A 15473-nucleotide genomic window follows, 5' to 3' on the forward strand; every position below is an offset into this window, starting at 1 on the left:
TCCTTAAGTGCCAACGTGAAGTGGCAGGCATAGGAAAGGGGCAAGACCACCAGACTCAGGGTCAGAAAACAAAAAGTGCGTCTTGGCCTGATGCGTATTCACTGTGAAGTTTCAGAAAAGTCACACAATTTTGTTAGCATCTGTCTTCTCATATGTAAAATGAGGATAGTAATTCTATATATTTTTAAAATTCAGTGATATAAGAAATAAACATACAATCAATTAGCTAAGAGGGGACATAACTCAAATGTCCACCAATGGATGACTGGATAAACAAAATGTAGTATATCCATACAATGGAATATTGTCCAACCGTCAAAAGGAAGTCCTGTCGCATGCCAGTGTGGGTGAACGTTGAGGACATTATGCTAACTGAAATAAGCCAGTCACAAAAAGGCAAATACTGTCTGATTCCACTTACATGAGGTATCTAAAGTAGTCAATTTCAAAGACACAGAAAGTAGAACAGCAGTTGCCAAGGGGTTCAGAGTAGGAAGAACAGGGAGTCGTTTAATGGGTACAGTTTCAAGGTCTGGAGATTTGTTGAATGACAGTGTGAGTGATACTTAACACTAGTAAACAGTAAACAAAAATGGCTAGAATGGTGAATTCTATATTGTGTGTATTTACCAGATATTAAAAAAATTTAAAAGTCAGTGCCAAATGTCTGGTGGGTACTCAATGAATGTGTGAAAAATCCAAGTGGCCTCATTTCTCAAATTAACAATGGGAGGAAGATCACAAAGGAGAGAAAGCCCTGCCAATATAACTGAACACTTAGATTAAAAATTGGCTGTCCACAATTGAAGAGGAATTTCATATTAGCATATGAAATGATGACACAGTTTGGGTTTTTTAATTTTCTAAGAGTTAAACAATTATAATTTGGGATGCATTTTAATTACTTCCACCTAAGGCCTATAAAGTTATTTTATTATAAAATATGAAGAGTGGAGGGAGACTAGGCCTTAATTGAAGGCAGCATCAGAAATAATAAATCTGGTTTAAAATATCCCCACTGGCAATTTTTTTTTTCTTAATTCAAATCTGCATGGAAGCACCAGCTTTATGAGGCTTAAGATGACATTGACCAAGCTAAGTTATTAGTCCCTCAATTCACTAGTGGGCAGAGCTCTATGCCGGCTCCAGGCAGGGAAAACACAAGAGTAGGAGATGGAGTCTGGGTCCTCTGAAATTTACAGCTTATTTGGGAGCAGAACCTAGACACACAGGCATGCAGGCACATACATACACGTGCACACACACGCACGCACATGAGCACACACACACATGCATATGCACACACACATGCATACATACATATACATACATATGTTACACCTAATGAAACATTCATACAGCACAATAAATGACTATGCCAACAGTAAAACTGAGTATAGAAACGAGGGGCAGTGTCCAGGCTGTTTTTGACAAAAATCTTTTGTTCCAAAAGATTTGTTACTAAACGGAAAACTCAAATTTCTTGAAAGTTGTGACAAAAAAATTCCAGGTCCTATGAACAACTCACAGCTTTCAAAAGCCACTTTCACTTTTTGAACACTTTCCAAAATTAGTGTCTACAAAAGAGAAACAAAGGCAACTTTTGAAAAACAAGCTTACCTTATAGTTAAAATATAGCCATCCTTTGGGACACGTTCCATGTTGTTTTGGTGTATCTTTCTTTTTCTCTATGAGCCAAACCTTTTTTCGCTTACAGATACTAGGCATAGAAACTGAACACTCTTCACTACCCCAGAGTCCTGGAGGAGAAAATGGGTTAGAAATGGCTTAGGAACAATGGCGATTCTTTGAAGGCATTCTCTATTGATCACTATTTTTATGAGGCTACGGTTTTTCATAATTTATTTTTTAAAACCTAGAAACTGAACTAAACTACTGATCTTAGATTTCTCTAGGGACAACAGCTAACTGGGCAAGGCCAACTCAGTAATTTTAATTTAAGAATGTAAAAATTTTGCAAATTAAAAAAATCTAAATAAATACTGCAATTTGAATCATAGAACTGATTAAAATCTTAAGAATATTTGACTTGTGTAGCAAAAGAATACTTTGTAGGGTAACAATTTCATTTTAAAATGTTCAATTTCAATGTACAGAGGGGAAAAAGATTCTAAAACAGTAGATAATTTCTACTTTATAATTCTTTAGAAAATATAATAATTTAGAAAAATTAACTCAAGAACTTCCAAGAAAACAGCATTTAATACTGATCCTTAAGTAAACCAGACTCACATATAGACATGTCTTCAGTAAGAAATATCCTCAAATCCTTAGCCTCCGACAAACTAACTGCTTTTTTTTTTTTTTAATTTAGAAGAGCTATATTTTCAGAATAAGGATTATAGAATGCATTTTATTGGCATCCAAGTCATAAATTCCAGAACAGGGCAGAATGCATGCCAATTGCAAGGGCAGGCTCAGTTTTCTAGATCAGCAATATGAGCCCAAAAGATGTTGGCATTTTGAAGGAAGGGCTGGAATGCTATTTTCAATGCAGATTAGCTGCTATTCTCCCAGACTCTCAAAACAGTCCTTTCTGTAGGCTGTTGTGACACCTGCTGGTAAAAGCAGGCTGATTAACCACACGGATTTTCCTTTCCTAACTCTCTGCAGAGGCCCTCACACCCAAAATTATTTTCTGTGTTTATCCCTCTCCTGGCCTGGGGCACAGGTTAGTTATGAATCTGTTAGAGTAACGGGTATCATTATCTTTTATTGGTTAGAAAGAAGGGGAATGAGTGGACAATCAACCTAACTACACTGCACTGATGAAGAGAATTTAAAAAACCAATCTTCAACCTAAATGTGCTTCTAAATCCAACTTGCAAACAGTTGCCATTCTAAAGCAAGCAGCAATTGATGACAGGTAGTAAAAGAAAAAAGAATACTGACTTGAATCAAAACATTTATTAAATAGGAAAATGGAAGTAAATTTCACAGAGGTTAAAGTTCTGGCCCATTATAAATTGGATATAGGAACAGATTTTTTTAAAAAGTGCTTCCATTGAAATACCACAGAAAAAAGTATTTGTCAGGCATATATTTCTTTAAAGTTTCACTGGGCCCATTTCTGGTGCTGTCTTGATTTATGAGGAAGGACTTATTCAGATGTAAATTATTTCCAAGAACATGAATGCATGGATTGAACAGAAAAAAATGGCCATCCTTAAGCCTTATGGCAGACAAAACTGAACACGTCAACTGAAAAGAGAAATAAACAGAAACTTCTCATGGAAATGATGCAAGGAAAAGACTTTAAGCCTCCTGAAAATTATCAGTTTGTATTATAAACCCAAAAATGGGTAAGTAAAATAACCTGTTATAGAAGAAATAAAGCCACATCTCTGGCTCTGATTATTCACAGTTCTTTCTCTTCCTGTGTCCCAGTTCTGGTATATCACTGGTGTTCCATCTCTCCAGCTGTGGGAAGATTAAAAATGTTAAGGTCTTCTCTCATTCTGCATGTCCAGTCTCCAACATCATTCTTAGAGTTCTGAGGTAGGGATTGAAGATATAATATTCTATTAAATTTAAAAAATATACTCATATGTAGCATAGTACCTATAGTTAACAATATTGTATCATATACTTAAAATTTTTCTAAGGGGGTAGATTTTTTTTGAGATGGAGTCTCTCTCTATCACCCAGGCTGAGTACAGTGGCATGATCTCGGCTCACGGCAGCCTCTGCCTCACGGGTTCAAGTGATTCTCCTACCTTAGCCCCCACAAGTAGCTGGGTCTACAGGTGCGCACCACCACGCCCAGCTAATTTTTGTATTTTTAGTAGAGAGAGAGTTTCTCCATGTTGGCCAGGCTGGTCTTGAACTCCTGACCTCAGGCGATCCGCCCTCCTTGGCCTCCCAAAGTACTGGGATTACAGGTGTGAACCACCGCGACCAGCTAAGAGGGTAGATTTTATGTTAAGTGTTCTCATCACAAAAATGAATGAATTAGTGAATAAATAAATAAATGAATAGAGCAGGAAAGAAAGCTTTTGGAGGTGATGGATATGTTTATGGCTAGATTGTCGGGATGGTTTCATAAGCATATTCTTTAAAAAACACTCATGTCTTTGGTTAGAGAAGTCAAAATTTATAAGTTAATGTTTGAAGGGTATTCAACAAATTGATCACTAAAATTGAATCTAATCATTCTGCAAATAAAACCTGTCAAACAAAATTAAATGCAAATGAATCTAGGTTCATACCGAAATTCATCATTGGCTCTTTCTTCTTGAAGTCCAATCCACCAACTTGCACCATACTTTGATAGCTATTGAAAGAAAAAAAAGTCAGCATTTATTCTACTTGTTTTCCTTTTTCACTATTAAGAGTAATGGGGTTGCTGCTAATAGCTTTCTATTCTTCAGTATTTTACCCAATTATCTAAGGAAGAATATACTAAGGCCTAGCATCTTGAGAAAACCTGAAACTTCATTATTCTAAAATATTCCCCCCATTACGAAGAAAAACTGGAATCAAACATGGAAAATAATTTTAGTTTCATACAACTTGAAAAGTAATGTTTCTAACTCTCTAAGAAGGTTTTAAAAAGTAATATTAGAAAATGAATTCATTTTCTGACAAAAAATTATTGGCTCATCCTCTCAGTTATTTACCCTCTCAGTGATTTATAATTCATTGCATATGTCACATGTATTTGAAAAACAATTCAAGGTATCAAGGCATCATTAGTATAAAGATACTGATTTTAGGTATTAGTCTGATTGTTAAGCTTTAAGCAGTATAAGCTTTCCTTCCCATTCAAATAGAGAGACACAATATAGGACAAAAGAATACTACAGAGTGCCCAGTGTTTGACAACTAGAAAATTATCCTTTTGATGAGTTCATGTCCTTTGCAGGGACATGGATGAAGCTGGAAACCATCATTCTCAGCAAACTAACACATGAACAGAAAACCAAACACCGCATGTTCTCACTCATAAGTGGGAGCTGAACAATGAGAACACATGGACACAGGGAGGGGAACATCACACACTGGGGCCTGTCGGGGGGTGGGGGGCTGGGGGAGGGATAGCATTAGCGGAAATACCTAACGTAGATGACAGGTTGATGGGTGCAGCAAACTACCATGGCATATGTATACCTATGTAACAAACCTGCATGTTCTGCACATGTATCCCAGAACTTAAAGTATAATAATAAAAAAAGGAACCAGATTTATATGTGTCAACATGGACACATTTCAAAATATGTACTTTTTAATATAAAATTAAACTGTATAACAAAAAATTGGAATTTTAGTAGATTATAAATTCTATGTTAACAGAGTGATATAGTTATCACCAATAAAAAAACGACTTAATCTAAGATTGTATTAGTAATGTTGTAGTGTTCAGAATAAAGGTAGTAAAAATTAGTAAGGAAATAGAAGACTTGAACAACAACAACAAAAAGAAAATTATCCTTTTACATTTTACTAATTTTATACCACTATTAATCACTTGGACCTAAGTACAATAAAGTATAAAATTAAAGCACTATGTGCATGCATGTGCACACGTGTGTGCGCGCGCACGCACACACACATACACACACACACACATTAGGGCAGATGTACTGACTTATGACCCAGGAAATTGAAATTCCCTCTTTAACTATTAGAGGAAGAGGAAGTAAGGGTTTTTCTAAGACCTGTAAATCAGTATACTTAATGGGGGTGTGTGTGTGTGTGTTGTGTGCTGAACTGTAAGTTAATTTTTATATGCTAAAATCCTGTTAATTTGAAGGCATTATATATTTAAATTGTACTCTCATTTCTTCTGTAAAGACTTCAGAAGAAATTTTAAGATATATTATTTTTCCATAGGAATTTCAGCTCTCCATACAACAGAACCCAATAGCCCTCTAACAATCTAATTTATAAACAGGTATTTTTATTCTGTAAACAGCATGGCTATTTGTCATATCAGCAATTTGAGAATAATGCAAGATGGAACAACTGTAATTTTGTATCCCTGAGGTGTTGTTTCGTGGACATGTTCTTACAGGCTGAATTCAGATTCCCATTGTCAGACGTTGGAATGGGTCCACTGAGACTGGCTGTGAACTCAGTGGGGGAACCACAACAATTTCATTCAATCTAAAGAGGTTTCATGTGCCACGGGACTGGAAATCATGGCCTGGATTGTTCACTGCCCCAATTAAGGACCTCTAAAGAGAAATTATAACTGCTGCATCCTAAGTGGCATATTTATTACCACCTCAATTATGGCGTGGTAACCTCCACATGGCACATCACAACCTGTTGTGATATGGCACAGAACTGAACTTCATAGGAGATGCTAGAAGATACCCAGAATGGAACATCCAATGTGAAAATGGATGTTTGAAATTTTAGCTTAAGAAGGCCACAACAATAGAAGACTTATTAACATGTGTTTGCATAAAGAAATGTGATAGAGAAGTAAGCTCAGGGCTTAAAAAATGTCATATGAACATGCATTTTATAACATCAACTATGTTTTGGTATTTACAAACAGCCATTATAGTTAGCATCATATGGAAACAGGATTTACCAAAAACAAACAAAACTCCACAGTGACAGTCACTACATTAATCCATAAAGCAATATAAGGAAGAACAACCTGTCATCTTTTAAAATGTTCCCATCAAGGATGACAAATGATATTTTGGAGGAGGACTAATAGATTTGATATGTATTTTGAGAAGCATTTAGAAATAAAAATTTAATAATAATGGTAAATTGCCGTTTCAAAATGACAATACTGCATAACAGTGTAAAAATGTCAGATAAGTAGACTAATTAGCTAGTAGTTTGTGTCAAACAACTCCTAAAGTGCTTGCAGCGTTTTTTCAGCATTAATGTGATTATCAAGATGGCTCAAAAAATAAATTCACTCTAATCATGCTTTATGGTCTTCTGTTACTCAAAGAGTGGGAGAGAAAATATTGACATTCTTTTTCCAAGATGGAAACATTTTATTAAAATTTTTATTTGCTTCAGATTTTTAAACTGTATTTAGCTTGCTTGTTCATAATTAATTTTTTTGACACTGCAACTAACTGTTATTTTTGTTTTTCACAATTCTAATCACTGCTCTTCTTAGGGAAGCTACACAAAGCACATACGTAATTTTAAAAATATTTAATTACTTATTTGTACTCTTCCTACATTTATAAGATAAATGTGAGACAGAAGTGAGTGGAATCACCTCTACACATCTTGCTCCTCATCCTGGAATGAAGTAACTTCTGGATTGACCCATTCCAGCAGGACGTTCTTAGGTATGGGGTTTCTTTCTTACAAAATGTGAACACCACTATCACCACCACCAACAACAAGTGCCCAAGGTAGGCACAAATTATGCAGAAATAAGAATTTTTTGGAAAGCAACAGCTTTCTTCTTTCTAATTTGATATCCTTTCCCCTTGGACCCCACTACAGACTAAATGTTTGTGTCCCCCTAAAATTTACATTGTTGAAATCCTAACTCTCAAGGTGATATATTACAAGGCAGATGGCAGATGATAAGGTCATGAGGGTGGGGGGTGGGGGTGTCTCATGAATGGGATTAGTGCCCTTAAAAGGGGACCTTGGAGAGCTCCTTTGCCTCTTCCACTATGTAAGGATACATATGAACCAGGAAGTGGGCATTCACCAGACATCAAATCTGCCAATGCCTAGATCTTGAGTTTCCAGCCTCCAGGACTGTGAGCAATAATTTTCTGTTGTTTGTAAGCTGCGTAGTCTATAGTGTTTTGTTATAGCAGCCTGAAAAGACTAGGACAGTCCCCTGGCCCTGTTCTCAGTATTCAAATCCTATACCTTCCCATAATTTTCTTTTGTAGCACAGTGGGGAGATTAGTTAGCACCTTACCCATGAAACTGATGGGGCATTCTACATCAACATGGTCATAGGCCAGGTGACAATTTTGCCATATAAGGCACCATAAAGTTTGTCTGATTTGAGATCAGAATCCTCAACTAGATCATGGCAGTGGCTATGATGACTCCAACTGCTCAGCCTGTGGGGTTTCGCCCTTCCCTTCTATGGGAGGCATTATCTACGCCATCCCCATTGGCTTCCCAACTTCCAAAGATTAGGAGATGAATTAAGAGGAAAGGTGAAGACAGAAGATCTACAGAAGTTCCCAGCAGAGCTAAGCTCTGTTGGAAAGATTAAAGAAGCCCTTCATTGTTCATGTCTGAGACGAAGCTGGCAGCCATGTTTTGTGGAGGATTTTGGAACTAGCGTTTGATGTAATGAAGACGTTGTGCTCTTACATGCCCTGACACTGCTGTTCCACTGTCACAGGCAGCACCGTGTAGGGTTTTTAAATGACTGGATAAGTAAGATGGCCTGGGTTTCTTTCCAAATTCCACCACTTAGCTGCTGTGTAACCAAGTTGCTTAACCTCTTTGAAGTCTTAGCCTCCTCACCTGTAAAAATGTACTAATAATAGGCTTCCCACAGGGGGTTCTTGGGAAGATTACATTTTAGTACTTATCATAGTACCTGAAACAGTTATGGTAAGTATAGCCAAATATCAGCTCTTTTTGGGTTGTATACTTTGCATGCGTATGGATTAGTTTTCAGCCATTCATCTGGTCTCTTGTTATTGCCCTCTGAGGTGAAGAGTATGGTGTCTGGCTAAAGAAATGTGTATTTTCCGACATCATGGTATAGAATTGAACATGCTCATATTGAACATTATGGTTTTGGCTTGAGTGTTCCATTCGTAAGAGTGGAAGGTTGACAAAATAGTGTACAAATTTCTGATGGGGAAAATTCCACATCTAGTGGTTGTTCTGCAACTGAGTGTCTGTGGGACCATGTGATTGTCATCTAACTTCTCTTTTTCTCGGCTTCTTCATCAGAATGTAGCAGGAGTCCTGACCTGCTTGTACCTCATGGGCTGTATGTGCAACAGACAAGATACAGAGACAGTAAATCCCCATGAACTGTGAGGAAAGACATTTCTTTCTCAAGCCTAGGATGCTTTAATACAGGGCCTCATTTTATAGTCAACTTACAGAGATATAAAAAGATGATAGAGTTAGAAAGGATTCCTGAAGATCATGAAATATGATTAAATTACAGGAAAAGAAAATGGCTTTTTCTTGCTTTCAAAGCTTCCAAGGGAAAGGGGAGTGAGGATTTCCCGCCTTCGTGCCCCCATTGTAATTTGCACTTTCTGTGCCCTTTCTATTTACTACATCATATCACTTCCAGCTTTAGTTTTTAAATTTATGTTTTAAAAATTGACAAATAAAATTGTATGTATTTATTGTATACAACATGATGTTTTAAAGTATATATATCTAGCCTTTTTAAAAACAGAGACTGTATCTCATACATTTTTGCATCTTTGACAAATATCCCAGTGCCTGGCACATATTTGATAATGAATGCTTATTGAAGGAACACACTGAAAAAGTACACTATTCTTTGCCAGTTTATTTTATTATTTAATAGGTCTTGCATGTTTCTTTCTTACTAGCTTAGTTCTGCAAGGAATTAAGTAGCCTTTCTCTACTTTAAGTTGAAATAGAAAACTACTCCTTACTATTTTCTGTATATTAGTCTTTACAAACTTAAAAATAATGTACTCTTGTAAGATTTGAAAGTTTAAAACTGCCAGGCACCCCCCAGGTATTCCTCATCCCTCATTTGAGCTTAATTTTCCTCTGTGGCATTTATCCACTTATTTTTTCTAATATATTATATAATTCTATTTACTCGTATTGATTATGGTCTTTCTTCCCAGACGAGAATATAAACTCCATGAAGATAGGAATTTGGGTCTTTTTTAATCACTAGTAAAACCCCAGTTCTACCGGTGATTAAATGATCGAATGAACCTCATGAAACAATCTCGACGTGCTCACCATTGTTGCTAACAAAGAATGAAGAGAAGGGAAATGACTGAGCAATACAGTAAACCTGTACCTCCATTATTTTCTCTTAATCTCTATAATAGGAAAAAAAAATTCTCAAAAATCTATGGCTTTACTGAAATCTATGGCTTTTACTGAAGTTTAAATAAATATCCGAAGTCAAATCGAAAAAACTATCCCTCCCTCCCTCCCAAGGGCAAAAGAAGGTGCTAAACTCTGAATTTTTCATGGTGAGTTATGTTCAAGTACCGCTTTTATTTTGCTGTGGATGAATTCTTGCTCATGTGCAGAATGAATTGTGAGAAGATCACTGTGCAGCCAGCTACAGACAAACTCAAAGTTCAACCATTCTGAGGCAAAGGTATGAAAAAGGTATTCTGCATCCTGATAAAAGAGCCAGGGTACATCTGAAAGAAAAAGAAACAGTGAAAATAATGCTGAAATGATAAATAGGTATGCTAGGATTGACCCCAAATTTGAGATTTGGTCACTCAACATTAAAAATAATTGTATACACACACACAGGAATTTGAACACACACACACAGACACATATGCACATAAATAGATACATAACTTGCTTTTTTTCTTTGGTCTATCTCTTACAAGATACCTTCACTAGTATTAAAAGGTCGGGGATAGGTACATATTCTAAAATCGCATGTCATGAAAATGATTGATGATACTAGTCCTTAATCATATTAAATGACTACATTTATTAATTATTAATTTGAACAAATTAGCTCTAGGTTGACACAAGAAAAGAGAGGCTCGATTTGAGAAATGTAACAACACATTAATGGTATATAATAGCACTTATATGGTATATATTAATAATTAGAAATTCAAGAGCTGCCAGAGTCGTTCTTACCGTACTGGTACCAGAACGGAATCTTGGGTTTCACATCTGCAAAGTGAAAGCAAATCACTTTGACTGATCTTGCTTCTCAAGTGCATTGTCTGTGAATTACTTCAGCTCTAAACACACTATTTTGTCCTTCATCTTTTAAAACATCACTTTAAAACAGGTACATTGTGCTGTTTGGAATATATGGTGAGTTCTCACACTTGAAGAGGAAGCTCCAGAGAGGCTTCTAATTAAAGAAGGAAGGACATGAGCACTTGCTGAGGCCACTGTGTGCCACACACTGTCCCAGGTGCTTCCACTTACTCATTGTACAAGTAATTCCATTTGCTCTGTAATGTCAAAGTGACATTTTTCCCCGACTATACTTGCACTATAAATATTCTGCAATATTAGCTGGTTACCTTAGTTCCCAATGAACTAACTTGGCATCCTGCATTGGTGTCGCCTTTTCCCATTTCCTATAGAAACATTTTTTGCTAAAGTAGTGTAATTTGTTTTATCATGCAATTTGTTGATATTGTGGTTTGGGGTGTTTAAATTGGGAAAGTACTAGAGATTATTAGAAATCAAACATATAGCAAAGATCTTACTACTATTTTTACCTCTTGGGATTTTGCATATCCATTCACGTTTGGAACCACAGTGTAAGGGCAGCAATGTTTTGTTTGCCTTATAAACAGCACAGTTTCTTGCATCTTCTCCAAAATAATTGTTGTCTAAAAACGAAGAGACAACCTGCAGCAGATGAAGTTCATTATTCCTTAATGATGATCCCCCCACAAAGTTTCAAAAGATCAAAAAGGGCATCCCTGTACATAAGCATTATAGGCTTCTCCAGGAAGCTTCAGAAATGTCTGGATGTCATTCTAGTTGAAGGTTGTTTCACATTTGTGAAGAACAAGCTAATCAATATTTAGCATTTTTTTCTTAAAGATGCCTTTTTAAAAAACAAAAACAAAAACAAGAAAACAAAAGGCCAGGCACGGTGGCTCATGCCTGTAATCCCAGCACTTTGGGAGGCCGAGGTGGGCAGATCACAAGCTCAGGAGATTGAGACCATCCTGGCTAACACGGTGAAACCCCACCTCTACTAAAAATACAAAAACAAAAAATTAGCTGGTTGTGGTGGTGGGCACCTGTAGTCCCAGCTACTCGGGAGAATGGCGTGAACCCAGGAAGCAGAGCTTGCAGTGAGCCGAAATCGCACCACTGCACTCCAGCCTGGGTGACAGAGCAAGACTCCGTCTCAAAAAAAATAAATAAATAAAATAAAAATTAAAAAAAGGTATGCTATTCCTTTCTCCAGAAGGAACAAATCAAATGCAAGCTTTGGTCTGAATTTGCACATTTTTCTAACTGGGAAAATTTTCTAGCCTTGGAATCCTGGGTAAACTTAGGGACTCAAGGGTGTGCCAGATCTTGGTATTAACTTTGATTTTGATTACTTTGAACATATGCTAAGTTTTTTGTCTGTAATAACTAAATTCTAAGCTATAGCTAGCTTTAATCAGGAATCTATCAGGTCACTTTCCATGAGTGATCACATAACTCATATAATTCACATTACGGGGGTATTAAAGAATCAACCTTCTCAATTATTTAATGACTATCTCACAGAAGAATGGATGTACCACAAGTAAAATTGGGGTAAAAATTTGGGGAAAAAAAGGATGTTTTAAAATCCTTTATATTCCTCCTCAAACATGTACACTGTCACGTAATAATTCATCTATCTAAAATATATATAGCCTCAGGTTCAGAAAATGGTGTGATTTGAATTCATTTTGTCCAGCAGATATTAGTGAGAAGCTCGGCCACTGCTTCATGGCCTTATCTAATTTATTCTGACCCAGATTGTCTGTTCCTCTCCTATTACTAATGAGTTTGTTATACTAAAACAAAAGAAAGTGTTCTCAACTTCTATGTATCACATTTCTTTTTCGAGTGCTACATTGACTTGAACCACCCAGCTGTCCCATGTAGTGGCTGCCATTTATGGAGTAAGTTGACCCTGCTATGCCTTTTCTGTTTTCTGAGCCTTGGTTTCTTTATCAGAAAAATGGATTAGTGGGGCTGAATGACCTTTAAAATCTCTTCCTACTCTTTTCTATAAACCTCTTCCTTGACATAAATTTGAAAACCATCTTGGTACGGGGCTTTCTCTATTGTTCTTTACTACTTCAAAGTTTGGCTACTGATATTTTGCCAACCATGAGATATTATAACATTGTGACTTTGGAGTCAGACAACCTGTGTGCAAATCCTGGCTCTCCTATATATTTTAGGCAAGCCACTTAATCATTCTAATACCCATGGCACTGAGTTATTGTAAGGATGAAATGAGATCATGTAGGAGTGCATTCAGCTCAGCGCTTGGAACAGTATAAGGACTCAATAAACAGCAGTTGCATTAAATTCTCACTGCAGGCTCTTAGGAGTCTCCCCATTTCACAGGTGAAAGTGAATAATGTGATTTTTCATGTGCCGTAGGATGGATCCCACTTCAATCTAGGATACTACTTCAGTTTTTTCCCTGTCATTTTGAGAAAAATGTGAGAATTGCCCTTTGCAACTGGAAAAAAATGCAATAGTGAGTTCTCTGTGTCCTTCATAGAGGTTTGCAAGTATGGGAATGAATGAAAACCAAGACTTTTTTTTTCCTTCTGGAATAACTTGCTCTAGAAGGTGATATTTCTAAAACTTGCATTACTGTCCTTTCAGAGTGAGATAAATGAAAAATCATTCTCCAAAATAATCTTCATTTCATTATGTCATGGACAAGGTTCCCATACTCAGATAATCAGGTGATATGCAGGATAGGGAGGTATAGGGTAAAGGGAGTCTTGTGTTATTTTAAAGAATAGCTGCTTCTCTGCCAGAGAGACTTCATATGGGAGATGGTTTGGGGGTACTTTTTGGAGGTTTTTGATACTTTTTCAGGCTGAAATTGTACAATGGCCTCAGAACAATATGGCTAGCAAAGATTTCCCAGGACCTTGCCAAATAATTCTCCTGGTACTAAGGTCTGGTGCAGTTTTGTCATGGGAGCTCTGGCCATCATTTCTAGGTTCTCTTGGTTGGTTTACCAAGTGGTCCCAGGCCCACTTGTTTTGAATCCATCCCTTTTCTCCAATTTGAAAAGACTTACAGGAGTTCTATCAGACCACTCCCATGAGCCGGCATTCAGTGGGTTTCTTTTATTAAATCCAATCCAGAACTGCCTTTCTTCTGTCCTGTGAAGAGAAGAAACAAAAGGTTTGCCTCTCCCATCAAATTTACAGCATTATGTGAAAGGTTCAAAAAATACCAGCATGGCACATGTATACACATGTAACTAACCTGCATATTGTGCACATGTACCCTAAAACTTAAAGTATAATAATAATAAAAGAAAAAAATATTTTAAAATATTTATGTATGCAGGAAACAGCTGATGCTACTGGCAGGATTGATCAAGTCAACAAGCATTGAACATTTTAAATGTGCAAAACCCTGTGCTGTGACATGAACTGAGAGAAGAATAAGCCTCACATTCTATTACTCTTGGTTTGTGTGGTTTGCTCACAGGTGATATACAGGTGGGTAAAAGTCAGCTTTTATTGAGAACATGAGTTTCTCATGAGGAATAGCAAAGCCTTTCAGTCAGGACAAGAACACATGAAAAGAAAATTGGTAAGAAACTTTGGAACATCTCTAGCCAAGAGGACCTTTCACTACTTTACTGTGTGTTTGCTACTTCACTATACTATTTATTCTACTTTACTATGCTTTGATTTGTTGTTCTTTTGTTAAACGTTCATGTATTCTCTGAAAGTCAACCACCATCATCTTCACTGAATAAAAGGTACACAGTAGGTTTTGGGTTTTTTTCAGATATCAACATAAATAATTCTAAAGCCAGTCACCCTGATCCATGGTTCATTAACTTCAGTTGTCACCACTGGTTTATACTTGGTGAGAAGCTCCACAGAGAATCACCTTCCCTTCTATGAGGCAGAGTACAAATGTGTCCACAGAATACTCAATAAATCGAGTAATAAAGCCTACCTGTGCAATGAACCATCTCACTAAGATAATTTTCTGAGAATAATTTTGAAGAATCAAAGATTTAAAATATTCAGATGTCAGGACAGATACTTTATTTTCCTTCGTGCAGAGAAGCAAGGAATTCCTTCTCGGATATGTCAGCTACTCTGCCTGGATTTCACAAATTAAATTCAAATTCAGCTTAGAAATCCAAGAGATCACTGGTGCCCGGTTGGTCATTGTCATGATGATACTTTCATTTAAGGCTGGGAGAAGGTGAGAATGGCCACCTTCAGTTTAAGCCAAGCACATTAATCTCAATGGCATAGGCTGAAAATCCATGTCACTCTCCCGGTGTTGTGACCTTTTTCTTTCCTCACTGAATTCAGAGTTCTATGTCTTTCCTGCTATATACTGGCTCCTGGGAGATGAAATGGTATTTACTTTCTCTTCATCAGTTTCCTGAAATTGTATAATATTTAATAAACACACATGTATGTGCATACGTGTGTGTGTGTGTGTGTGTGTCTGATTAAGAAAATAGAAATAGAAAAGCAGTGCCATAGGAAGGAAAAGCAGCATACCTGCTATACCTGCTAACTATGAGATCTGGTATGTTTGCTATAATTAAGCATCAGATTTGACTGAATTCTCTGGTAGTCTGGGAATAAACT

General features: G+C 36.7%; 1 protein-coding gene across 10 annotated transcripts in view; it reads right to left on the reverse strand.

Annotated features, from left to right (window-relative positions):
* PLA2R1 (phospholipase A2 receptor 1) overlaps positions 1-15473 on the reverse strand; it is a 139639-nt gene that overhangs the window by 43396 nt on the left and 80770 nt on the right. For 9 of the 10 annotated variants that reach the window (XR_008546609.1, XR_008546608.1, XR_008546607.1 and 6 more), the window contains exons 14-20: positions 13922-14006; positions 11376-11508; positions 10777-10812; positions 10156-10313; positions 4230-4294; positions 3338-3441; positions 1621-1760 (exon numbers count right to left, since the gene is read on the reverse strand). Coding sequence is in view for 7 of the 10 variants with exons in the window: in XM_054679060.2 (XP_054535035.1) it covers positions 1621-1760; positions 3338-3441; positions 4230-4294; positions 10156-10313; positions 10777-10812; positions 11376-11508; positions 13922-14006 (721 nt within the window). In the remaining 3 variants the exon portion in view is untranslated. The remainder of the gene's footprint in view (positions 1-1620; positions 1761-3337; positions 3442-4229; positions 4295-10155; positions 10314-10776; positions 10813-11375; positions 11509-13921; positions 14007-15473) is intronic. The other variant, XM_054679062.2, reaches the window with a different exon arrangement.

This window comes from Pan troglodytes, chromosome 13 (assembly GCF_028858775.2).
Source record: "Pan troglodytes isolate AG18354 chromosome 13, NHGRI_mPanTro3-v2.0_pri, whole genome shotgun sequence".
Classification (NCBI taxonomy): Eukaryota; Metazoa; Chordata; class Mammalia; order Primates; family Hominidae; genus Pan; species Pan troglodytes.